The sequence below is a fragment of the Callospermophilus lateralis genome, chromosome 4 (assembly GCF_048772815.1).
Source record: "Callospermophilus lateralis isolate mCalLat2 chromosome 4, mCalLat2.hap1, whole genome shotgun sequence".
In the NCBI taxonomy this organism is placed as follows: Eukaryota; Metazoa; Chordata; class Mammalia; order Rodentia; family Sciuridae; genus Callospermophilus; species Callospermophilus lateralis.
The window spans coordinates 44,342,136-44,368,758 of record NC_135308.1 but is presented as its reverse complement, the minus strand read 5'-3'; the positions used below and the strand labels follow the sequence as shown (position 1 = coordinate 44,368,758).

At 38.0% G+C, this 26,623-nt stretch overlaps 1 protein-coding gene across 2 annotated transcripts in view; it reads left to right on the top strand.

The window, feature by feature from the left end:
• The window catches only part of Trmt9b (tRNA methyltransferase 9B (putative)), a 52,607-nt gene extending 35,235 nt beyond the window's left edge, over positions 1 to 17,372 (top strand). The window contains exons 3-5 of one of the 2 annotated variants that reach the window (XM_076852447.1): positions 5,136 to 5,290; positions 10,612 to 10,785; positions 16,339 to 17,372. In XM_076852447.1, coding sequence (XP_076708562.1) covers positions 5,137 to 5,290; positions 10,612 to 10,785; positions 16,339 to 17,372 — 1,362 coding nt within the window. In that variant the 5' untranslated portion in view covers position 5,136. Of the gene's footprint in view, positions 1 to 5,135; positions 5,291 to 10,611; positions 10,786 to 16,338 lie in introns of those variants that run through there. The other variant, XM_076852448.1, reaches the window with a different exon arrangement.
• The last annotated feature ends 9,251 nt before the right edge of the window (positions 17,373 to 26,623 follow it).

Genomic DNA, 26,623 nt, shown 5'->3' with positions numbered 1-26,623 from the left:
TAAATTTCCATACGTTGTAACATAGGTTATACCAAAAATTAATGAAACCAAGCCTGGGGGTATAGCTCAGTGGTAGCAAGGTTGCCTGGCATGCACAGGCCCTGAGTTCCAGCCTCAGCACTGCAAGAAAACCACAACAATAAAAGTTGCAAAACCAACACTACAATCAAAACATGGACTATTTCTGTCACCCTGAAAAATATCCTCATTCCCCTTTGCAGTCAGTTCCGACCCTCTATCTCAAGCTCTGGCAGACACTAATCAGAATCTAGTACATTTAGGCTTTCTCTGATAATTAGGGGGAAAAAAATCTTTTAAATTACTTAAGAGATTAAGAAAACAAAAAGAACTTGAACTCTGAAGCGTCAGCAGGATGCCTGCAATAGAAGCAAACAGGAAGGGAAAGCACAGACTGGGCTTTTTTTAGAGTCAGAATAAGAAAGATTTGCAAATGACTGATAGGTCATGAACAAGTATAGGAAGTATTAAGAAGTAGCTAAGGGCAGCATGTTCCTGAATACCAGTCCGAGACCTAGGGAGGGCAAGCAGAGTTTGTCAGGGAAGAGGAGGGACAGCAGAGATGATTTAATACTCAGGGGGCTCTTGTGTGCTTCCATCAGCTTCCTGGCAAAATTAGTTACTCCTCTCTCTTCTCAGTTTTGCTTGTGGTGTTTTGTTGTTGTGTTTGTTTTCTAGTGTTGGGGATTGAATCCAGGGCCTTGTGCATGCCAGGCAAGTGCTCCAACACTGAGTCATATCTCCAACCTTTACTTATTGGTTTTGTTCTAATGTTTATGATTTCTTTTGACTGTTAGCATTCTATTTTTTTGTTTGTTTGTTTCAAAGGTTCCATTGTAAGCTTTATAAGACTGCTTGAATAGTAGCAATGAAGATAAGATATTATAACAATACATGTCAGCATCCAGAACACTAATTATTTGAAGTGTAAAATCATATTTTACTTTTCAATGTTTTGAAATGTTCTTTAATTAAAAACAGTGTGCCTGCATAGGAAAGATGTAGTTAAAAGAAACAGAAATAAGTTGAAGTGAAGAATATTTTACAGCTAAAACGGGATGTGATGTCAAAGTTAGGGAGTGAAGTACATCAAAAACAAGCCCAGTCCTATAAAATCAACAGGTTTCTTAGAGTTGAGTTACCCTGAGCTGCTGCCTAGACCCCACACAGGAACTAAAACACTAAGATCAGATAAGCCAGGCACAGTGGAGCATGCCTGTAACCCAGCTGATCTAGAGACGGTGGGGGTGGGGGTGGAGCGCGGTGGGGGTCAAGTTCAAAGCCAGCCTCAGCAACTTAGTGAGGGCCTAAGCAACTCAGTGACACCCTGTCTCTAAATAAAATACAAAAGAAAAAAAAAAAGGTTGGGGATATGGCCTAGTGGTTGAGTGCCCCTGGGTTCAATCCCTGGTACCAAAATACATAAAAAATAAACAAGAAGATCAGATATCAGTTATCCCTCTCAGTTTCCCTTTCTCCTCTCCACAATCTTTATAAAAAGACTGTGTCCTGCTTTTCTCACTATAGTTACCTTCATTTTTCAGATCAGTTTTCTCCTGATTCATCTACATGTGCATGGTTTAAAATAGATTCCCAAACACAGGCTCCAAGTGACCACATCCAACCACCTGCAGGCATCTGACTATGCAGGTCCTTAGTTCAGCTCCTTAAGGCTGGACCAGCCTCACCCATGAACTGTCTCCCTGTGGCTCTAGTTTTCAGTGTGGGTCCAGCCAGCATAGCTAGCATCTAGCATGTGCTTCAGAAGCAGCTCCTCTCAGATACACGGTGATGAGCGACTGTTAGGCTTCCTTCTGACTCTTCACTTAAAATTACATGAATATTGAAGGATACCCAGGGAATATAGTTCCCTTTGTTCTGAGGATACTCTTAAATTGGAAAACATTAAAGTAACATTTCCCAAAATGTCACCTGCAGAATATAGTTCTATAAGAAGACAAAGAGATATTTAAAGAAAGAAAAAAGCATTATAGGCACAATGATTTTGAGAAAACCAAATTAAAAAAAAAATCTATTGGGACACTTTAGCAGGTTTCTCAAACCTATAGTATGGTAATGTACATTTTGGATATAAAAGAAGGGGCAAAATCTGAGGTTTTGACTCTTGACCCCTTCATCTGGAACATTTTATTGCTCTGGAATTTGGTAGTACACAGGTTGGGAAACTTGACTGAACTGATTCCATATTCTTGCTTCAACTGGAATCCTGTGCTCTTTTTCTTTTCTTTTTATTATTTATCTATTTATTTTGGTACTAGGGATAGAACCCAGGGATGCTTTACCACTGAGCTACATCCCCTACCCATTTTATGTTTTATTTTGAGACAGGACCTTGCTAAATTGCTTAGGGTCTCACTAAGTTGCTGAGACTGGCCTATAACTTGCGATCCTCCTATCTTAGCCTCTTCAGTCACTGGGATTACAGGCAGGTGTCACAGTACCTGTCATTTTTATTTTACTACTATTTTACTATTATCTTACTCATGCTATCAAATTCACAAGGAATTTGCTTTTATAGTATATATAACATTCACAGAGAAAATTTTATAGGAGGGTCTGGGGCTTGGGCTCAGTGGTAGAGCACTCGCCTAGCATGTATGAGGCACTGGATTTGATCCTCAGCAACACATTAAATAAATAAATAAATAAATAAATAAACAAACAAACAAACAAACAAATAAAGGTATTGTGTCCATCTACCAAAAAATATATATTATAGGAAATTTAAATCCAGAGAGTTTTAGAAATAGCATTTTGGATAGCCCCGACTATATAAATCAATATTCATGGTCAGCAATTTATTCTGCAGCATTTAAACTTAACTATAAAATATAATAAAAATGAAATGGATTTATATTGCCAACTCATATAAGAACAGCAGTCTCCAAGGTTACTTATAGTCAAGGCCAGGCAACTTGGGGGAGAATTAAGAGAAATGTCTCCAAGTAGTGCTGTTCTGATACTACACATTCTGAGCTTAAATTGGAACCATTTCTTAAATGAAAATTGGAAGGAATCAAGTTTATGTCAGTTGTCACTTAACATTTGCAAGTACAATAAAATTAAATGTATTTGTTCCAGGGTTCTCCAAATTATACCATCTGGTTGATTTCTTGAGGGGGGAATTTAAATAGACTTAAATCTATTGAGATTTTTGATTTAAAAGAAAAGCATGCAGTGTTTGGATATTTCTCCTATGTGAGCAGTTAAAGCCAGCCCTATATTTACTTTGTAAATTCCATTTGAAAGTGCCACATAAAAATCTTTCAATTTAGGTGGAAGTTTTGTCAGGCCTTACAGATTAAATTTATATGGTTAGCAGCCTGGTAGGGCGTTTTGAAGGGACTATGGGCAGGCCCACCAAGTTAAAAGACAGTCTATTGCTTCTAAAGAGTAAATCCCCCCAAAATCAATCAGTCAATCTCTCTCTCTCTCTCTCTCTCTCTCTCTCTCTCTCTCTCTCTCTCTCTGCAGTAGAAGGAATGATAGAATTAGGTACATGGGAATTTGGTGATACTGGTGGGAATGATTGTTTTGGGCAAGAATCAACAGTGGATGCTTAAACAGGAGATGAACATATGAAAAACAGAATGTGTGGGAGTCACAAAGAATCTCTCCACCAGATATTTCTTAAATTTATAAAATGTACTTTACAGTGACATGACCTGGTAGATGCCATTTTATCCAAGTGCCTCCCACTTCACAGGCTGAAGGTAGGGAAGAGAGGACAGAAGCTATCCAGGGACAATATTTTTCTTTTGTCACACTGAACAAGCACTCTTGGCAGTGGAGAGTCCCCCCCTTTGCCTCACTCTCCTGTGTGACATTTGTTGGGGGCCTACTCTGCCTAAGTGCTAAAGATTCAGCATTATATAAAATAAGTCCCTGCCCTTTAGAGCCTTCCAGCTAATGGTAGAGCTACATATCTAAATACAACTATTACAGAACTTCGTGACACATGTAGATATACAAGAGAGGCAATTGTCCAAGGGAAAGTGCTGAACTAGCTGTTAGGCACAAGTAGGGACAAATGGGATTTTTAATTATTGAAAATACTTTGATGCTGATTGGTAAAAGCCACCAAATCCATGGCCTTTTCCCTGGGCTGCCGCTCACTCATATGTCACACTAGAATAAAGGATTAAGTGCTAAGCAGCTGGGACCTCCAGGACCTGCCCTTGTACCATTCTCATTCCTTTCTAATTGACCTCGTCTCACAAGGAAGGTCAGGGAAGCCTTCCTGAAGGAAGTGACGCTTATGCCAAGAATGAATAGAAGTCAGCCGCATAAAGCACAGTATCTATTTAGGTCCCTGGATGTCAGGGAATGTATCACTTATGAGAAACCATGGATCATTGGGTGTTCCAGGCTCTTTGATACTGGGGGAAGATGTGAGAAATGAATCCTAAGAGGTAAGTTGAGGCCAGATCAGAAAGGCTCTGCATGACCTTCTACACCAACTGCACTCAACTGGACAACTATAAAATGCCTTTGGAGAAGTGGTAACATTGGAAGCGACACAATTAGATCTATATTTCAGAAAAAAAAAATAGTTAAGGCATAATTGAGGGAAAAGCATTGAAGAGTTAGAAAATGCATTTTTAGACTGTTGAAGTAATTCAGGCAAGAAATCAGCACCTTATTTAAAACAGAAGCAGTAACGGATGTGGAAAAATGGCTGAAATCCAAACACATTAAAAAGGTAAAATTCCTAGGGCTTCTTGATTGGAGTGAAGAACTCCTTGTTATAAAACGTTAAAATCTATTTAGCATCAGATAGAATGATCTTATCGGAAGTGAACCATTTGGTAAGAATGTGCCTATGCTTCCAAAATTAAGAATTCATCTTGCACAGGAACTTACAAGGATTAGCTCATTCCCCAACCATTCTTTTCTGAAGATTAGAAAATGCATACTTTGCTAATCTTTTGTCAACCGTGGGGTTACATGAAAGTTTCCTTGCAGCATCGAGAAAGCGTAAGAACCCTACCACTTTTGCAGTTGTAGGTCCCGAGTTCAGGAAGTCTGCACCTCCCTCAGCTGCCTCTGGTGCCTTCTCTGACCTGCTTGCCTTGGGTGGGTCCTGCTTTCCCCAGGATGGATCACGAAGCTGCCCTGCTGGAGAAGCAGCACGTGCACGATGTCTATGAGAACACCGCCCCCTACTTCAGCGACCTGCAGAGCAAAGCCTGGCCCCGAGTTCGCCAGTTCCTCCAGGAGCAGAAGCCCGGCAGCCTCGTCGCTGACATCGGTAATCCAGGCTTGTGCCCCCTAGCACGATGTATATTCCGTCCCGCCTGTTCTTTTCAGATTCTTTTTTCATTTTTATTGTAACAAGAAGCCTGAAATGGTGCCCTTGGCATGCCCGTTCCTAGAATATTCTCTTTATAGCAGAAATGCATACCATCAAGTCGCAAAGCAGATGGAGCACAGCCTCAAACCCACATTTAGATAGGGTCCATCTTTGCACATTCTCCACCAAAGCTGACCTAATCCATTGAATGAATAAGATAGAAACGATGGTGACAATGATAATTTCATATGTAGTGATGGTCATATTTATAAAATGTGTTTTATAGTGGAGACTCACCTTGGGTAAAAGAGCCAGAATCGTGGGGCTATGGAAGAGGTCTTATATCCTTTTATTAATCTCATGGTTCCTCTTCTCTTTTATTCTGTAGTTATTTTTTTTTATTAGAGCATAGCTTTAAATGGATAACATTTTCGTAATCACTGATTTGTCTGGAAGACTTTAGCGCTATATCTTTCTGAATCAAGAAGTGATAAACCACAGCTCAGTAGATCTAAGACTAAAATTAACATGGGGTTGGTTTCCCACTGAGGCATGCCTATCTAATACTGCTTTCTAGCAATTACACCGTGAACTGTGCTCATAAGAATCATTAAGTCTGCAGTTACAATCTCTCAGTCTAGTTGACCCACTCAATAAGGGTAAGAGAAACACATACATGTCCACAGTTCCTAGCTTGTTATATGGTTATAAACAGTGTGGAATTTTTGGAAGAGGAGAGTGTCACATTGAAATTAGGAGACTTTGAAAAATACCGCTGTAATGTAGATTTTTTAGGTTGGGGATGGAATTCAGTTGTGGAGTATGTGCTCTGCATACATGAAATCTTGGCTTCAGTCCCCAGCACCTCATAAGGGGGAAAAAAGAAACCAGCTGGATTTCAGAAGATGCAGTAATTCTGAAACTCTTACTACCCACAATTTAAGCAAAGTACCAAGACCTTAAAATTAATGGGGGAGTGGGTATTCAATAAATGGCTTTGGCACAATTGTACATATAATAAGAGAGTTACTTTCTTATAGCTTTCACCAAAATAAGTTGCACATGAAGCAAAGATAAAAGAAAATGAAATCACTGAGGACTAGATGATGATTAGTTTATTTTAAAATATTTTCCAAAGCAAATGGCCTCTCTGCATATAACACATATGCACACACACCTAAAATTATAAAAGAAAATAGAATTGTCATTATTCGTGGTATTCATGTTTTACGAAGTTCTCATAAATACAGAATTAGTGAATACTGAAACATTGTTCTGAGAAGACTTATAGGAAGGGTTCCTGTAAGACTTGGGTCACAACATTTTTGTCAGTGCATCAATGCATAACCTTGAGTTCCTGTTTAAAGGCATCTCACTATCTATTGTTGATTCATTAACACTGAACTCACAACAGCACATTATAACTCATACTTGAACAAAGCTTACCATTTCCATATTTTGTTCCTAAGAGACCTTACAGCCTTCTTCTGTTCTGAAAGACTAGACTATTTGGGGGCCTTTTGAAAAGAAAGATCACCAACAAAATAATCACAAAAATGCAAAAAACATGGCACTCGATAGATTATGGAAAGAACACTTATTTATAGTGTTGACCAAGATAAAAATCAATCTAGTCAAGAACAAAGGATAATTACATGTATTTTGGGACTTATTAGGATTGGAATCCAGGAGACACTAAATTTAAGTAGCCTTGAAACTGTGCTCTTAGGTTTTGCAAGAAGATGCCTGCTTTTATAGCATAAATAGCAAGGCAGGTTGCTAATTGCACCACTTGTTTGTCAGGAATTATGATTATAAGAAAGGAAATAGGCACATTCTCAGTCTCTGGACAGTTTTAAGGGGGAAGAGGAATCTCACAAACTGTTGCAAAGACTGGTGAATTTCATTCCAGAAAATTGCATTTTGGCCCAGTTAACAAGAACAGTATGTCCTGGGGTGGTGTAGACAGCTCTGTTCAAAGATCAGCTGCGGTTGTGTCTGAAACCTGGCTTAACAAGTTCTCCCAACGCCATTCTAAGTGCCTGGGATCAATGCAGCTCCACTTAGATCTCCCCTGGCAACAGCAGGAGAGCTGAAACAGGAAGGCCCGATACAAGGATCTTGGGCAGGTCAAAGTTTGGGCTGCTGTGTCAATGCACATGTCTGAGAGCGACCATGCAAGTGCTCAGACTTTAGGGTTACAAGTAAATTTTAACATACAAAAGAATAAGCAAAGATGAATCTATTAGGAACAAAGATCAACTGTGTTGATAACTTTCACTCCCATGGAAACTAAAAAATACTGTAAGACAAAATTCTAGATAAATATATAAATGAAGTCAAAAGACAAAAAACAACCTGAAGTATCTGCAACACATCTGATAGAAAAAAAAAATACATTATTTTCTTAATCTCCAGGACATTTTTAAGTGAATATAAAAAAGGCCCAACATCCTATCATTTGTTATAGTAGAGTTAACCTGGAGGATGTTATGTTCAGTGAAATAAGCAGGACATAGAAGGATAAATACTGCATGACTTCACTTATATGCAACAACTTTAAAAAGTTGAACTTGCAAAGACAGAGAATAGAATGGTGGTTACTAAGGGCTGGGGCAGGGATGGAGTGGGAGGGGAGGGAAATGGGAAGTTTTTGGTTAAAGGGTGCATAGTTTCAGTTAGACAAAAAAAAAATAAGTTCAAAAGGGGGAAGAAAAATGACAACCAAGCTGGGCACAGTGGCACACACCTTTAATCCCAGCGGCTCAGGAGGCTGAGGCAGGAGGATTGCAAGTTCAAAGCCAGCCTAAGCAACTCAGTGAGACCCTGTCTCTAAATGAAATACAAAATAGGGCTGGGGATGTGGCTCAGTGGTCAAATGCCCCTGAGTTCAATCCCTGGTACCTCCCCCACACACAAAAAAAATGACAGCCAAAAGAAAATGGGAAAAGGATATGAACAAGTAGTTTTTTAAAAGTTGCTGTTTACAAACTGCTTAAAGATATTTTGAAAGGCAATCCATTCACAGGGTTCAGCAACAAAGACACATAAGGGTGAAAAACATCTTCATCCCAGTCTCTGGTACCAAATAAACCCATGCCCTAGGTAACCATGCTCTTAGTTTCTTATATACCTTGGGATAGTTTATGTAAATATAAGTATCTTTATGCCTCTAGGAGTGTGTATGGTTGGGCATTTGTAGAGTTGCCTAAGATTTAAAACCACATAGCATTTTATGCTAATAGTGCCAAATTAACAAACAGTATGTTATTTTATATACTTTACTGCTACAAATTATGAGCAAATAATATTCTTTGAACACTTCAATGGGAGCCAACAATTGGATCTGTAACAAACAATTCTTTGCCCGTTTGTATATATGTTTTGAATTTTGTATAATTCACACTTTTAAACTAGTCAATAAACAGTAATGTTTTGATGACAAAAGGAAGGATATATTATAAAATAAAGTTAAGGAAGAAATAGAAGAAAATGAAAGAAAGGAGTCCAAAGGGATGAGCAGAAAAAAAGACAACCTGATAATATGACTATCTTCATAAGGAAAGTTGATTTCTAGTTTTTTTTATGTTGCCAAAACCGACTGTTATGCTATTTAATTTGACTAGTTATTACATTAGCAATTTATAATTAATTATAATGAGTTAAAACTAGTCAAACATGGTAGTAAAACAAAAATTCAGCAGTAACCAGGTTCCAGTTCCCAGACTGGAAATGTCTAGGCAGTTTCGAAGTTTAGTGGGAAGCTTTTAGTTAACTGAAATGTTACTCACCGCATCACCCAGTGCCCTAGCCAAGCTGATTGGCTGAGGTGTGTGGCAGGCACTCCCAGAGGGAAGCTAAATCTCGGAATCAGGGAGTAAAGGAGCAGGAAATGTGGCCTAACTTAAAACAACTTCAAAGAGCAGGAACACCACAGTACTTTCAGGCAATACTGTGAGCCGGGCAATTATGGCAATACCTTGACCTGAAACACATCATACATAAATGGAGTATAATTTCTCATTCTTCTAGTTGTACATGATGTAGAATTACACTGGTCGTGTAATCATACATGTGCATAGGGTAATAATATCCAATTCATCCTACTATCCTTCTTACCGGTATCCCCTCCCCTCCCTTCACTCCCCTCTGTCTAATCCAAAGTACCTCTATTCTTCCCTAACACTCCCCCACCCAGTCAATTTTAAGTGCATCAGACATGGAGAGCATTGTGTGCTTTGAAATCTTCACTTGCATGAATTTAGAAAGTAGGAGAAAGTCCAGAGCTGGATTTTTTTTTTTTTTTTGAGCAAAATTCCCTTTTTTTTCTGACCCCAAAGAAAAGTATCCTAAAATCTTAAAAAAAAATAATATTTTTTATTTGTTGATGTACCTTTTTTCTTTATTGGTTTTTATTTTTTTAGAAGTTTGAAAAGCACCTATTAAGGAGGATTTATTAAGGAGTGTCATGACGTATTACCGAAGCTGCAAACCAGTAGTCTTGGACTAGTGATAGATAAGTAATGGCAATAATATAATAATTGAATGAAATGATGTTAACAATTCTTTTTTATTCATATTTAGATTTTCAAAAAATTTTAAGAAGTCCACATGAGCCATCTTTGTTTTCTAATATTTTTTAGTTGTGGATGGACATAATATCTTTATTTTATTTATTCATTTATTTTTATGTGGTGCTGAGGATCGAACCCAGTGCCTCACATATGCGAGGCAAGCGCTTTACCACTGAGCTACAACACCCCTTTCAGATTTAAAAATGTTTAAGAGTGTGTTTTATTGTGTAAATTCTTTTATTTATAGCTACTGAAAGTTGCTGGCAGTAGTTGAACCTTGTGGGCAAATGATAAGAATCTTTGGAGAAGCATCAGGAGAACAAATGCTATAATATACATACATGCACAGTGGGAATACACGTTAAGGTAGAGACTGTACCCTGTCTGTCTCTCGTTCAGGTTGCTGAAACTGTCATTCCCAGCAATGGGCTAGCTAACATGTCTAGTTGTGCAGTGTGCTCAGTCAGTCCTAAGGGCATTAACTCAGTGACTATTCAAGAAATATCTTTTTTCCATTCCATTTCTCTTTTCTCTTCTATATGAAAGTATGTGAGTGCTCTCTGAAGCCTCTTCCTTTGCCTCCGTGAATACCTTCACACTCATATTCTACCTTGGTGATTTAATGTAAACTTCATATTGATGTGAGAAAAGTTATTTTCCACTCTCTATTAAAGATTGCATATAACACAGGTTTTTCTTTTATAGGCTGTGGAACTGGAAAGTATCTTAAAGTAAACAGCCAGGTACATACCCTGGGCTGTGACTACTGCGGACCATTGGTAGAGATTGCCCGGAGTAGAGGATGTGAAGTCATGGTATGTGACAACCTTAATCTCCCCTTTAGGGATCAGGGCTTCGATGCCATCATCTCCATAGGAGGTAAGGCAGCAGGATCACATGTTCATATTTTGCCATGAGAATAACTTACATGGTTGAAGCTACTCTCATGACTCAACATTATTCTGTATATAGAGTGGTCATGTAATCCATTTTATCTAATTTTTAAAAATATTTCAGCTGCTTGAGTTATTTGGCTAACCTCAGATACATTTATGGTACATATGTTGTTATAACTATTTAAACCTTTAAGCTGTTATTCTATTCTTTTTGGTAATTAATTCCCATTTCTTTCACTAATGAATAAGGAAATATTAGAGAAATCTTGCTCATTGAAAATGGTACTTTGTTCTATTGAAATGAAGCCAGCCTCCAAAATGAAGTAGATTTGGGGGCATCATATTGGCTTTTTCAGGCTACAATAGTGCCCTTTATTAACATAATTCTAAGACTAATAAAACCAAATGTTATCAAGATCAACTGCCATTCACTGGTACTCAAGTTCCTGGAGAAGATGGGTTCCACCTGGTCCCAGATGCCATTCTGTTCCTTAATGCCAGAGATTGTTTATGAGTATAGGGAACAAGTTCCTCATATTTTTCCAACAAATATGCCCAGAAAACACATATACCAAAAAAAGAAAAAAAGTGCTTGAAATATATTCCTGATACCTAATATGTTAGTCATTTATAAATGTGCTAGGAAACCTTGTATTTAAGGGAATCACATGATATGCTCTTTTGCAATAGAAAATATTTTTCAGAGTCAATTACTTGCTCCAAAACACTTAAAAATTAGTCTATTTGAGTATAACAAGCTTTATCAAAGCAAAATGAACTTACATAAAACTGACTACTGCTATTCATGAAGAAATACAGAATAAGACTGTTTTCTCTTTCCTGAAATACATGAGGATTTAGTTTGTTCAACTACATTACTACACACAATTAGGGATGCCAGCCCAGATACCATAACCTTGGAACTGATTGGAACTGACAAGAGGTGGTTGCCATGGGAACCTGCTTTGTGACATCTTACTTCTCTACACTTGAAACTGTTTAGTCCATTTGGTTGTAAGAATTAGTCTGTTCAGGCTGCAGTAACAAAATATCACAGACTGGATGGCTTGAACAACACACACTTATTTCTCACAATTCTAAAGGGTGAGAGTCAGATCAATCAGGTACCAACAGAGTCGAATTCTGGCGAAAGCTCTCTTTCTGGCTAATAGATGGCTGCTGTCTTCTACCTTATTGCGGTGTCTTCACAAGGTCATTTCATATGATAGCACTATGCTGATCATGGGGACCCTCCCTTGTGTCCTCATCTAAGTCTAATTACTTCCCAGAACTCCTGCCTCCTAACACCATCACACTGGGGGTAGGACTTGGACATGAATCTTGGGGGAGCATAAACATTACTAAGATTCTTGTTGAACGAAGCAACATTAGGCAATGTTCTGAATCTTTTGTGGGAAAAGTTTATGGTTTAGTCATTCCACCGAAAGAACTAGAGATAGTTCTTTCGGTGGAATGAAGATAGAAGGAGTTCTCTTTGTTCTTTCATTTGCCTTAGTTTTAGGACCATTGAGGATATATTCACATTCAGGCTGTGCCACGGAGCCATTGCTGAGGAAGAGAATATTGACCAGCTTTTTGACTTTGAGTAAATGTTCCTTGTGAATCTGGGTAATCCTCTATTTTCCTCAGAGAAAAATGGAGTGTACCTGATGCTATGATTCGAATGTCCCCTCTAAAACCCATGTTGAAATTTAGTTGCCATCATAATAATATTAAGAGGTGGGACCTTTACGAGTTTAAGAGGGCATGCCCCTTGTGAATGTATTAAGGGTGGTATGGTGGGAGTGGTTTCGTTATCATGGAAATTGACCTCAAATGAAAGGATCAGTTGGGCAGATTTTTCTTCTTTCCTGACCAAGGGATGCGCCCCACCATGTTATGATACAGCAAGAAGGATCTTGCCAGATGCTGGTCCCTTGATCTTGGACTTCTCAGCATCCAGAACCATGAGCCAAATAAACTTGTATTGTTTATAATTACCGTCTGTGTAATCTGTTACAGCAACAGAAATGACTAGCACACCTGATTGCTATTCCAATTTAAGACGCTCCCTTAGGTGGAAAAATAACACATATTTTTATAAACTGTAACTATGAATTAATGGGGTATGGTCATTTTCAGTTATGTTTCACATTTAGAACAAAAGTATGAGAAATTTCAGTAGACTCTTCGTGTCTACATTTTTCTATTTTCCCTATTTAAAATTTTTTATTTGGCACTTTTTGCTTATCTTTACGTGAAAATTTTACTTTTTGGTATCTCTTAATAATAATATGAGAGATAAGCATCATGCCTAGTTATATATTCATCATGTGTTACTGACACATTAGAAAAAGAAACATTCTGGGGCTGGGGTTATAGCTTAGTGGGACAGCACTTGCCTAGCATGTGTAAGGAGCTGGGTTAGATTCTCAGCACCACATATAAATAAAATAAAGGTACAACTGGGGGGTTATATTACTCCTCTCCCCCATCCCTCAAGGACATTTGGCAATGTCCAGAGATATTTTTGATGGTTAAAATGGGTAGGTGAATGTGTGCTAATGTCATCTAAGGGGGCTTCCCCACAGCAGAGAATTATCTATACCCAAATGTCAGTAGGGTTAGGGTTTTATGCTAAGCCTATAACTTTTTTATGCTTAGAGAGATAAACACCACACACTTAAAATTAAATAACAGCAAATCATAAAATATCAAGATACGACAGGACCTTAAAGGTAATCTTGTGTCACTTTTCACCTGATTCTGGAATCCAGTAATTGAATTCAACCTATCTATTTTCTAGGCTCTTAGCATCTTAGCAAGAAAATATTGCTATAGAAAAAAAAATAGCCTTTAAGCTATTTTTTATTATGATTTATAGACAGGGGGACTTTTTTCATCTTTTAAAAATTCAACGTAGTTTCCTGACATTGATATTTCATTCTTTTTTTTTTTTGATATTTCAGATATATTCTGTATCCCATTGCAGATATACTTGTAATGCTTCTTAATAGTTTATGTATATGCATGTGTGACTCATTGTATATGTAATGAAGAAATCTTTATTCTTAACCTTTTTTCCTCCAAAAACATTGATTTAAAGTTGTTACTTATTACATGTTTAATGTTCAGATTTTTCTGGGTGAAAATATGTTAGAGGTGAATTGTTACTTACTCATCAATAAATCAATAAAGACTTTCTTTCTTAAAATATAAAACTTCTTTGGAAGCTGAATGGAATCCTGAAATATCAGAGACCTATCAGTCTACCATAAAATAATTCAGTTTAGTTGTTTTTTTCCTTTGATAGTCTTTGTAAAGCAACACAATAAATTGTCTCTAGTCACATGAATTATGTTCTATAAAAGTTCCCATGAGCACAAAATTAGGAAATTTGTGGGCATTTGTGACCCCAGAAGGAATACAGGATGGGATTCCTGCAAGCTGCTGACCTTAGCATTTTTGTCAATATATATCTTTGTCAATAGTTGATACATAAACTTGTTTTATGTATGTTTCTGTTTAAATTCACTTTAATTTTAAGCTCATGCCAACAGCATTCTCAGTCATGCCTGGATAAAGCTCATGTAGCTCCTGTATTTTCTCCCTGGGGCACATTATGTCACAGCCTCTGTGCTTAGGAGCCCAGACAATAGGACAGTGCTATGCTTGGAGGCTGTTTTAAACAGGGAACTAAATAGACCATGAAAAGAGCACTTGTTTACAGTATTAGAGTTGAAATTAAAATGAGAAGATTGCTTTGTTCCACCTCAGGTGGGAACGTGTTCTTTGAAAGGCTCAAATTGCTTCTCTGCACAAGCTAATGAATGACCATGAGAGTCTGGGACTGTTCATTTTGGGGGGTTACAAATAAATCTTAGCAAGTGGGCAAATTTGCAAATACAGAATCTGTGAATAATGAGAATAGGTTGTATTTTAGAAACGTACTCATAGTGTACAGCCAGAGATCTGAAAAATTGTGCTCTATATGTGTAATATGAATTGTAAAGCATTCTGTTGTCATATATAACAAATTAAAATTTTTTTAAAAAGTACCCGTATAAATTTTAGAGTGCATCAGGCACAGGTTATGGGAGAGGTCAACAGCCCTGAACAGTGGTAGATAAGATATAAACATCAGCAATGCATTGCATCTTTCTCAGTTCTGACCCCTAGGCCTCCTTGTAGCTCACTGACCAAAGAACTACTTCTAGAAACATATGCTTTCAAATGAAGCATTTGAGGGTCCATAAAGGGCCCTCTCTCAGGGGACTGGGAAAAGAAGACTAAGGCCTAGTAAGACAGAGTGCTTGGTCAAAGATCACAAGGCTAGCTCTTGATAGATCTAGGTTGGAATATGCTGGTGTCTTGTTCTTCAACACATCTAACCCTCACACCTCTAGCTTTCTCACACTGCTGCATGGTAAAGATAGCAGGGTTTGTATGCTCTTGACTGGAATAAAAATCTGATGGCTATTAATACAGTTTGCCTCTTGCATGAACTGCCTTTAACGGTTTTATCTACAGATGAGTCTCATTTTAGATACTTAATATATCTCTGTGGCAGGTAAACTGCAGACATTAATATACCTAAAATCACTACTAACAGTAAGATTATGGTGAGCTTTAGAGCAGCGGTGTTAGCCACTGTCTGCCCTTACTGCTCATATGGGAGCCAGAGTCTCCCAGCTTTGCTTGGGACTCCTTTCCTCACTGAGATATATTGTGCACTTGTGTTCAGAAAAATAATTTGATGTTTTCTCTTGACACAATACTGTGATTAGATTCCTCCAGGAACTAACAGACTAACATTTTCTACATATTTTGGATAAAAATAAGCCTAGATAAAGGCAGTTTTGCTTGAGGCTCATTTTGAAGGGATTGGAAGCAAAATGATAATCTATCAATTTTTTTTTAACGACACACAATAGTATATTAGCATTTAAAAAAACATGTAATTATTTGGATTTGTGGTAGGCTACGTATCTTTGATATTATTTAGACAGAAAAGCAATCTTTAACATTTTTCTTGATTTTTGTTTGCTTTATTAATTTTATTGACACTAATAATTAGTGATGTTAATTTTTTATTGCTATAGAAGTACAATCATTCATTAAATCAGTGAGTCATTTTATAAAATGCTACCAGAAAACATTTACCTAACTTAGTATTCCTTACAATTTTAGTAATTCAGACCTGACCCTATGGTTAACAAAATTCACAGAATTTTAATGGGATCTCAGAGGTTATTTACTCTAGGCTTCTTGTTACGATTTAAGAAACTTAAAATTGATTAAACTTAAATAACTGGCCCAAGATTAGCTGCCTAATATGTACAGAAGCCAAAGCAAAAATTATGTCTCCCAAAACCTATGCTGTTTCTTCCATCTCTCCTCCCATGTAGGAAAGAAGGAGGTTTTACTATATGTCAAAATTTCATCATTGTTATGTGCAAACATATTATGTATGTATGTTAAGTGTGTGTGTTTATGTGTGTATACACACATTGAGATCTAGTTTTCTCTTTTTCAGTTATACACCATTTTTCTACAAAACAAAGAAGAATCCGAGCAATAAAAGAAATGGCCAGGGTTTTAGTTCCTGGAGGACAGATGATGATTTATGTTTGGGCAATGGAACAAAAGAACCGACATTTTGAGAAGCAAGATGTGCTTGTTCCTTGGAACAGGGCCTTCTGTTCCCAGCCCTTCTCAGAATCCAGCCAGTCCGGGAGAAAGAGGCAGTGTGGACATCCAGAAACAAGCCATCCCTACCACCCCGCTTGCCCTGAGTATGGCTGTTCCATTTGTTTTAAAGAGCGATGTGATTCCAGACGGTCCCACAGCGTGGACTATGAACCTGTTATGGCTAGGACCTGTTGTGGAAACACTTCAAAGGAAGGTGAGGAAGAGAATGGCATCTATAACACATTAGGAAGATCTTTTCGTTCCTGGTTTTTCTCCAGATCTTTGGATGAGTCCACTCTGCGGAAGCAAATTGAAAAAGTGAGACCCTTGAAAACCACAGAAGTTTGGGCCAATAGCACTGTATCCATCCAGCCTTCTCGACATTCCAGTTTAGACTTGGATCACCAAGAGCCTTTTTCAACAAAAGCATCAAGCTTAGATGAGGAAGTGTTTGTAGAAACTTCTCAAAAACACTTGGAGTGGCTGAGAGCTTCAGGTATTTCAAAGCCCTTAAATGGAGACCATCAAGGAGAAAATCAGAGAAATGGAGAGGGGAGCTTTCTGGACAGCACCAATACCAATGAGAATCATGTGACTGCAGGTAGCTTAGAGGAAGGCAACCCTTCTGCCAGTAAAATGTTGAGAAGGATTTCTACCGTCGACTCTACAGATTCCAACCCAGATGACACAATTTCTGTCCAAGAACAACAGCCTGACATTTTGGATTCCAGAGCCTTCATGCGCTACTACCACGTGTTTCGTGAAGGTGAGCTCTGTGACCTGCTGCAGGAGAACGTGACCGAGCTCCGTATTCTGAGCTCCGGAAATGATCATGGCAACTGGTGTATTATTGCAGAGAAAAAGGAAAGTTGTGATTAATTGGATTGTTTTAGAGACAACTTCTCCAAAAGATGAACCACAATCTTTTCACTAAGTTATATATGGTCACCTAAATTTGCATCCAATTTTATTACTTTTAAACCCACATATGCTTTGCTCCATAAATACTATGAACTGATAATCTTTTAAATCTTTGGGTAAGCACAACACCTTGCACCTAAAGCATTTGACCCAGGGTATTTGTGCTTAAGTGTATATAGAAAGATCTGAAGAAGCAATAGAGGACGCACTTCAGTACAGTTTAGATTTTATTTCCCCCCCAACGATGAAATTCTTATGAGAATATATGTATATTAGTTTTCAGTATTACATATTTATTTTAAAAGATTCTGCTGTTAAGTAAACCTTTAAAAACAGTATTTTTATAAAGTAAGGGGGTAAATTCTGGTTCTCAGGTAATAATTTAGATCTATGTGTAAGATAACAAGGAAACCTATTGTGTTTCTCAGATGAGCAAAATATTAAAACATGATGGGATATTTTATTGTCAAGGCCTGACTTCTACTTAAAAGTCTTCAGAAAATTGAGAGACAAGGAAAAGAGAAACAGGTAGTGTTATAGGGACTCTTTTCAAAAGGAAACTTCCTTTTCTTTTGAAGTGAAATTAGGAGAGACTAGTTGAAGCACTGTTTTATTTTACCTCTGAGGACAAATAGATTGTGAAGTTGCCGGATATTTGGCCTTGGTTGGGGGTTATAACTGGGATATGTTGTTGGATTTTTAAAAAAACAATATCTGGGCATTGATCTTATTGAAGATGACCACATTCTATTAGTTATATTAGTGATTTTAGGTAGAACTAACTCCTATTACTAAAGGTTGAATTTCTTCCACTTTACAGCGAAATAAATAGTCTGGGTATTGTGGGATCACTGCATCTATTTAATTTAACCTTGGAGACCTAGAGGATGTAGATCATCGTAGAACATTTGCCTAGCATGCATGAGGCCCTGGGTTCAATTCCCAGAACCACCCAAAGAAAATAAAAAAGATTTTTAAATCCATGTCATGGATTCTGAGACATAAAGATAATCAAGACTGAACTAGAGACATGACAAACAAAAACAAATTGACCCAGGAATATGGTCTCACTTCCTTAATGAGGAGAAATTGAAAAACCTTTTTATTTCTAGGACCACTGTAATCCTGCGTGAAAATCCAATTTTGTGTTATTTTCCCACTAAAAAATTAACTAAAACAGTTGTGAATGTCATCTGTTTGGGAGTTCTCTTTTCCATCAGCTATTGTGCTGTAACCTAAAATGATGTTGTTTTGAAGAAATTTCAAGGATTATTTTCAAAGTGCATCTGCAAATTATTAATATTTCTATCTTTTGGCTTCAAAATAAGATTGCATCATCACTGTTTTGGTGGGATTCTCTGATGGAAATGATACATATGATTTGTATCATTTGGTGCATATTTTGCATTAGAGAAACAAAGAAAGCAGACATAGAAGTGCAGTATAAATTAAAATTTAATTTAGTGTGTCTTCCATTTTTCAAATTAGGACATTAAACCATGAGCATAAGTGGTTTTCTTGGTGGAAATAAAAAAATTCTGAGCCAAAGATGTTCTTACAACTGGAGCTTAATGGCCTTTTTATGATGAATGGATTTTTCCTCTCTCTGAAGTCTGTTGTCACATCTTTAATCCAAGCCTTGCTATGAGAAATTTGAGCTTGAAGTCATCTCTTTCTGGGTAGTAGCCTACTATTTAAAGGTCATTACATGCAATTCAGTTTATCAGACTGTGCCAGAATAGCTTTTGAGCTAATCTGTATGACCAATCTCTCTCTCTCTCTCTCTCTCTCTCTCTCTCTCTCTCTCTCTCTCTCACACACACACACACACACACACACACACTCCAATTTGTATAGAAAGATGTCTAGAATGATTCTTGGGAGAGAATTATTTTCACATAATTTTGATAGAGCTGTAAATAAAATCCACTGATAATAGCAATATTTTTGCTCTTCAACTATAGAGTACAAAAATTCTATGCATCAAAAATAATTTTGTGCATAAATATTTAACCTGTGGCTGATAAGCTCTCTTTGGGATATCCATATGAAAAACCCTTAAATTCAGCTTTGTCTTTGGATTGGATGGGGGGGGGGGATGGTGGGAGGCCATTGAAGAGCCAAACTAATGTAAATATCCTGACCATGTAGAAATCTTGTTCATCTTTAGAATTGTCCTCAAAAGGAAATGTGAGGCATAAATAAGTACAAATGTAGACAACATATTTGTAAGTGTTTGGTCAGCCTCCACTGGCTTGATTCTAGATTTTACTAATCTAGCTGAAGAACTTTTAAAATTCTCTTCATTGTTAACCCTGGATCAAAGAGTGTCCTTCTGCTTCCTTCTCTTTTACTTACTGGCATCAGTGTGGAACCCCACTATCTCACATAGAAGGGAGAGTTTGCAGGATTATTGGAGAGGCTTTTAAATAAATTTTCTGGCTCACTGATGCCCACTGAGCTATTTGAGGAATTTTCTGTAAACATCCAAATAATTTGAGAGGAAAATGCATTGACATGACCACAGGATACACCCAAAACAACATTATACTGGAAGCCATACAAACAGCCTTTCTAAATTATTGGGTTGTAGTTGTTGACAGAACAATGAAATAACAGCAGCATGGAAGAGGTAACTAACAAACTAACCAGACAAATATTTTGGACCCGTTATATTGTCTTGGTCTCCTTTTCTCATCACACATTCCTATGCAGAATAGTGTCAGTATTTTAGTTTTCCTTTGTATTTCCTCCCTAATTCTAGATACCAAGAGTTCCTCTCTATATAAACTGACCTTCCATTGAATGGACAAAAACTTGAGGTATTCCAGAGAGGAAATAGTCAAAGTATAAATTAGCCAGGAACATGAATGTACTTGTTTATTATTGGCTGCAAAAAAAGAATGCACAGGTAGAGAGATATATACACATGAGTGTGTGTGTGTGTGTATACACACACACACACACACACACACATATGTGTGTATATGTATATATTTGGTTAGAGAACAGAAAGTCTAAACAGTTGAAATTGGTGGGGGAGGGAACCCCTTAAAAATGAGCTGGGAATGCTGATTTTGGGACTAAGAGGGAAAGAAGGACCAGTTGCAGCCTAGGAAGAACAAGTTAGGGCAAGCCTCATTTTTCCTTTCGTGTTACATAGAAAATTTTGAAATAATAATAACAGCTAGCTTTTCTTCATCTCCAACATTGCCATGTCAAACTGGAACATTTTTCACATTTGTTGTATGTCTATTACCATGTTACATTCTTTAGTTTGAGAAAAGAATAAAAACCCCCTCTTGTAGAATCACAATGCACATAAGCATAAGGCCTATTACATAAGGCCTATTATAAGTAAACCCAAATGTATTTAACTGAGCTTGCCTTGAGCATAACAACATCCTCTAGCACAAATGCTCTGTGAAAATAATTTCACCAAACAATGGGTCCTATAGAGTAAAATGCAAATTCTTTTGGATGGCATTCAGACCTTTCATATTTCAGCTCTGACTTATTTTTTAGCCTTCTGAAATTGCACCTATGTTTCCTATTCTGTAATCTGCGATTTTAAACAATGCTATCATTAGAAATTACATAACAACAAGTAATTGCCCCACCCCCTAGGTATACACTCAGATTTAAAATACTATAATTGTAAGCCTTCTCCAAAAACGAATGCATGAAATGAGTTTCGTTCCATTAAGAGACATATGAGAGAACTGTTATTGCACACCCATCCAACAGATGACAAAGCAAGGGAATAGAAGAGAATTATGGAAGCTTTAGTGGGCCCCAGATTGGAATGCTTAATTCCCCTCATCTCGACCTTAGCTCAGATTTATAATTTCTGTTTTGCTATCATAAATTCCATTTGCAACCTCAGTTATGTACAAAACTGGAATGGGAACATTTAAAAAGAACTCTCATCAGCCAAAGATTAAAATTGTAATGAAAATAGAATATATTTGGCATGAGAGCACGAACAGAAACCTAAGATAATCAAAGAGAAAATACCGACCGAATTGTACAGTTTTTTGATTCACCAGGGAACCCGTGGTATGTGAATGTGACACGATTAGAATGTGAATCATTTCATTTATACCCCATATTCTATCCCCTCTTGATAATACAGGTTTTCCCCAATTGATTATGCACAGATAATGAGTCACTTTATCTGGGAAGGATCGGAGCTGTCCTATAATATGTCTCAGGGATCTGAGACAAATACATAGTTGTTTTTCTTTCAACTGAAGTTGGAAAAAGTAAAGCTTACCCCAGAGAAATTCATTAATTAATCTACACGAAGCTGTATTTTCTCCACTTGGAACATTTCTTTTTCTATGGATATTACCTCCACACAGGAAAAACAGTGAGTCACTGTGATTCATCTGTAGCCAGTGTAACTGAATGTTGAATTCCCAGAACAAATTACAATTACATTTATGTTTACCCAGGAGAAATTTGGTGAGAAGGACAGGCATTTTTCTTATGGGAGCTAATCATTCCATTTCCACCTAGATTTTCTATGAATGGATAGAGAGGAGTTCCATTAGCAAAGGTTTGCTTTTCTACTCTATTCATATAGAACTCTGGCAATACATAAAGCTCACTAATGTGGACCTAAGTGGAATATCTGTGACACTGAATATGTGTATGAGACTGTCCCATTTCCTTTAAATGTTCTTAAATATGTATGTATGTAAATATGTATACATATATATACATATTCATAGATGTAGACACGTTTGCTGTCATTACTGACCAAGGAAAAAGTAGAGCTCTCTTGTATACTTGCAAAAGCATTAAATTAATAATTACCATAGAAATGTATTTCATGGAATAGATTTTTTTTTTTTTTTTTTTTTGCTTCAGGAAAATTTAAAGAGGATTGTTAGATGTTATCATGTCTCTTCTGGTGTTGACATGTGTATTTGTGTCAAATGTGCAAAAACTTTTTTTCCTACAATATATGGTTATTTCAGCTTTTCCCAGAGGAAGCTAGCAATAGTTCTAAAGCACAAATTGATATAGACCATCTTGACTCCTGTAATTACTTGAAGATATTTTGTTTGAATTAGCCAACTACAGACACATTTTGTATTAAATATTATTTAAAATGGCACAATTTGTATGTTTATGATATGTATTAGGTTGCTTATTTAAGTTGTGTGTCAATGTACTTTTAAAAAATATCCCCAGATGAACAAAATTGTTCTTTCCTTCACTCTTGTGTGTGACAGGACAGGTGTCATTTGAGTCAAACAGCCAACTCTCATAACACTTCAACAGGACCAGGGACACTCACATTGGAATTCTGTTATCTTTGTCTAAAGGAAACCAAGTTAACCATTTAACGATAGATTAAAGGGTTAATAAAATATTATTGACTTAGAAAGGACATATTTAAAGATCAATAAAAATGTATCAGACTATACCACAGTGGCTGTGTATGAAAATATGATACAAATATTGAAAAATATTTTTTTAATGTTGAAAGTCATTAACAATTTCAACAATGTTGAAGTATTGAAAGTCATTTTTTTTTAATGTTGCTTACAACATTAAAACCTGCTCCATCTGTAGGTTGTCAGATCATTGCCAGCAGAGAGAGGGATTTGTGTTGGGGACTGCTGTGGCTATAACACAGCTCAAAGGAGGTGCAATCTAGTAGCAGATGGTGTCCTGGCATCCTGTAGCCTGACAGCTCCTCACCTGGGAAGTCAGAATTGACTCCATCTTTTCAGAGGATTGGTTTGGCCCTTCCAGTGTCTGCTTGAGAGACTAAAATGATAATGAATGAAAAGTAACACTCTGCTCTGATCTTTTGTCAAGAATCAAGGAGATCTCAGTCATGTGCTTTGGACTCTTGGACATGAGTCTCCTGGTTTACAAACACCACAAGTTATTATCTTTAGAAGCCATCATTGTGCTCATCTTCCAGTTTGTAAATGTCTTAAGTATCAGTTCAGCTTCAAAATTACGTAAATTGTAAAGTCTCCTCACTGTTTTTTGTTAGTTTTTTGTTTTGTTTTGTTTTGATTTTTGGTACTGAGGATTGAACTTGGGGGCACTCGACCACTGAGCCACATCCCCAACCCTATATTGTATTTTATTTAGAGACAGGGTCTCACTAAGTTGCTTAACACCACGTTTTTGCTGAGGCTGGCTTTGAACTCACTATCCTCCTGCCTCAGGCTCCCAAGCTGCTGGGATTACAAGCCTGTGCCACCTCGCTGGGCTCCGATACTGTTAGAAATCAGAAGGAAAAATGGGCTGTGATTGTGGCTCAGCGGTAGAGCGCTCACCTCGCACGTGTGCAGCCCTGGGTTCAATCCTCAACACCACATAAAAAGAAATAAATAAAATGAAGATATTGTGTCCAAAAACAACCACAAAAAAAGAAACCAGAAGGAAAGTGTCAGCTTCAGGACCAGCTTTCTACTGTATACTCCATTCCCTTCCTGTCCCCGGGGGCAGGGCACAGAAGACAACAGGGAGGTGTTTGCACACCAGTACACGGGAAACTGTCAGAGGCCCTAGGAGCCCCTGATTCCAAGAGCAAGCAACCTGCCAAGCCAAGAACGAGACTTGTGATCTCCCTTCTGTGGTGCTGCTCACCACCTCACATTGAATTCTTTCAGGTGGCTGCAGCCTTCATTCAGATCTTTGTCACTCTCCATCCCCAGTCCAGGTCCCATTTCAGGGACACGCTCCTGGTCTGACAGCTCCACAGTGATTTTCTTCTTCACTATCTGACAGCCCTTTGTATTTAGGCTCCTTTAAAACACTCTTTGCCACATTCACTTTGAGCAAGGACCCTTCCTGCATCCTCCTGCATTTCCCCCTAAATCTCCCCAGTTTTTGTTTTTAAAGAGAGAACTGACCAAAGCCATGCCGGCTCCAGTCACCTGTCTACCTTGATTCTTTCTCCTCTCTCACTCCTTGCCCTGACCTCCAGGAACAATCTAACATTTCCCACTTTAAAGGGCCTTCTCTAAATGCATTATAAAGAGGCTCCCCACCCACTCGTGACTCCCAGTCTGCTTTTATCATGTAGGGAAAAGGAGCTCCCACTTTTTTTTTTTATTGGTTGTTCAAAACATTACAAAGCTCTTGACATATCATATTTCATACATTAGATTCAAGTGGGTTATGAACTCCCATTTTTACCCTGTATACAGATTGCAGAATCACATCGGTTATACATCCACGTTTTTACATACTGCCATACTAGTGTCTGTTGTGTTCTGCTGCCTTTCCTATCCTCTACTATCCCCCCTCCCCTCCCCTCCCCTCCCATCTTCTCTCTCTACCCCATCTACTGTAATTCATTTCTCTCCCTTGTTTTTTTTTCCCCTTTCCCCTCACTTCCTCTTATATGTAATTTTGTATAACAATGAGGGTCTCCTTCCATTTCCATACAATTTCCCTTCTCTCTCTCTTCCCCCCGCCTCTCGTCCCTGTTTAATGGTGATCTTCTTCTCATGCTCTTCCTCCCTGCTCTGTTCTTAGTTGCCCTTTTTATATCAAAGAAGACATTTGGCATTTGTTTTTTAGGAATTGGCTGGCTTCACTTAGCATAATCTGCTCTAATGCCATCCATTTCCCTGCAAATGCCATGATTTTGTCATTTTTTAGTGCTGAGTAATACTCCATTGTGTATAAATGCCACATTTTTTTTTTATCCATTCATCTATTGAAGGGCACCTAGGTTGGTTCCACAGTCTAGCTATTGTGAATTGTGTACAAAACAGAGACTCTGTGTCTAATAGAAGAAAAAGTTGGCTCCCATCTACATATTGTGGGGTCGGGCTCTAAATTCCTTAATAGGACACCCATAGCACAAGAGTTAAAAACAAGAATCAGCAAATGGGACTTACTCAAACTAAAAAGTTTTTTCTCAGCAAGAGAAACAATAAGAGAGGTAAATAGGGAGCCTACATCCTGGGAACAAATCTTTACTCCTCACACTTCAGATAGAGCCCTAATATCCAGAATATACAAAGAACCCAAAAAATTAGACAATAAGATAACAAATAACCCAATGAACAAATGGGCCAAGGACCTGAGCAGACACTTCTCAGAGGAGGACATACAATCAATCAACAAGTACATGAAAAAATGCTCACCATATCTAGCAGTCAGAGAAACACAAATCAAAACCACCCTAAGATACCAGCTCACTCCAGGAGCTCACTTTGGCATTGAAGATCTGTTCCCTGGATCAGCAGGTCAAGAGGGCTAGGTCCCAAGTTCGTTAACTTACAGTCCTCAAGCTTACCTCTCTGGTCACTCTGGTTTACCTTTCCTGTCTCCGCCTGGAATGAGTTTTCAATTTTTTGTGTGTGTGTGTTTTTTTTTTTTTTTTTCGGTACTGGGGATTGAACTCAGGGGCACTTAACCATTGAGCCATATCCCCAGCCCTATTTTATATTTTATTTACAGACAGGGTCTCAGTAAGTTGCTTAGTACCTTGCCGTTGCTGAGGCTGACTTTGAACTTGCGATCCCCCTGCCTCAGCCTCCTGAGCCGCTGGGATTACAGGCGTGCACCACTGAGCCCAGCATGTGTTTGAGATTTTTATTTGCATACTGATGAAAACTGATGATGTATGCTTGGGTCCTCAGAGTTCCTTGTTGAAGGGTAAAAATGAAAACCAGCCATGACCAATATTTGAGTGTCTGTTACTGCTTTTTTCTTTCTCTTAAAAAGTAAAAGCTCATAGAAATTAACTAAAATGAAGAGCATAAGTTGAGATAGAAAGGGAAATCCTTTACTTCCTCACATTTCCCCACTGGAAAATCAGGGTAGTTAGGCCTTCATTAAGACAATTTTGAGCTGCCTTAATGCAGAGGACTGCCAACGGACACCATGAAGTCCACTCCACTCATGTCTTTGAGAGGCCAGGGTTCCCAAAGGGCTTGCTCATGGAGACTGCTATAATGAAAGAAGGTTGGAGAAGCCGTACTAGCTAGAAGTCAGCTGGGGCAGTGAGCCTGGGCCCCCTGAGGAAGAAGGAACCTGATTAGGAATGGTCCTTGTGACCAATGGAGCATGAGCCCGACCTCCATGGTGGCAAAGATTCCTGTGTTCAGGTTTGCCATGGAGTGAGTAGAGCTGTCCCCACTCCCAGATGGAGGCAAGATGGTTGGAAGCCTGTGGTCATCCTCATTAGAGGCAACTGAAAGTCTCTCATCAAAACAAAT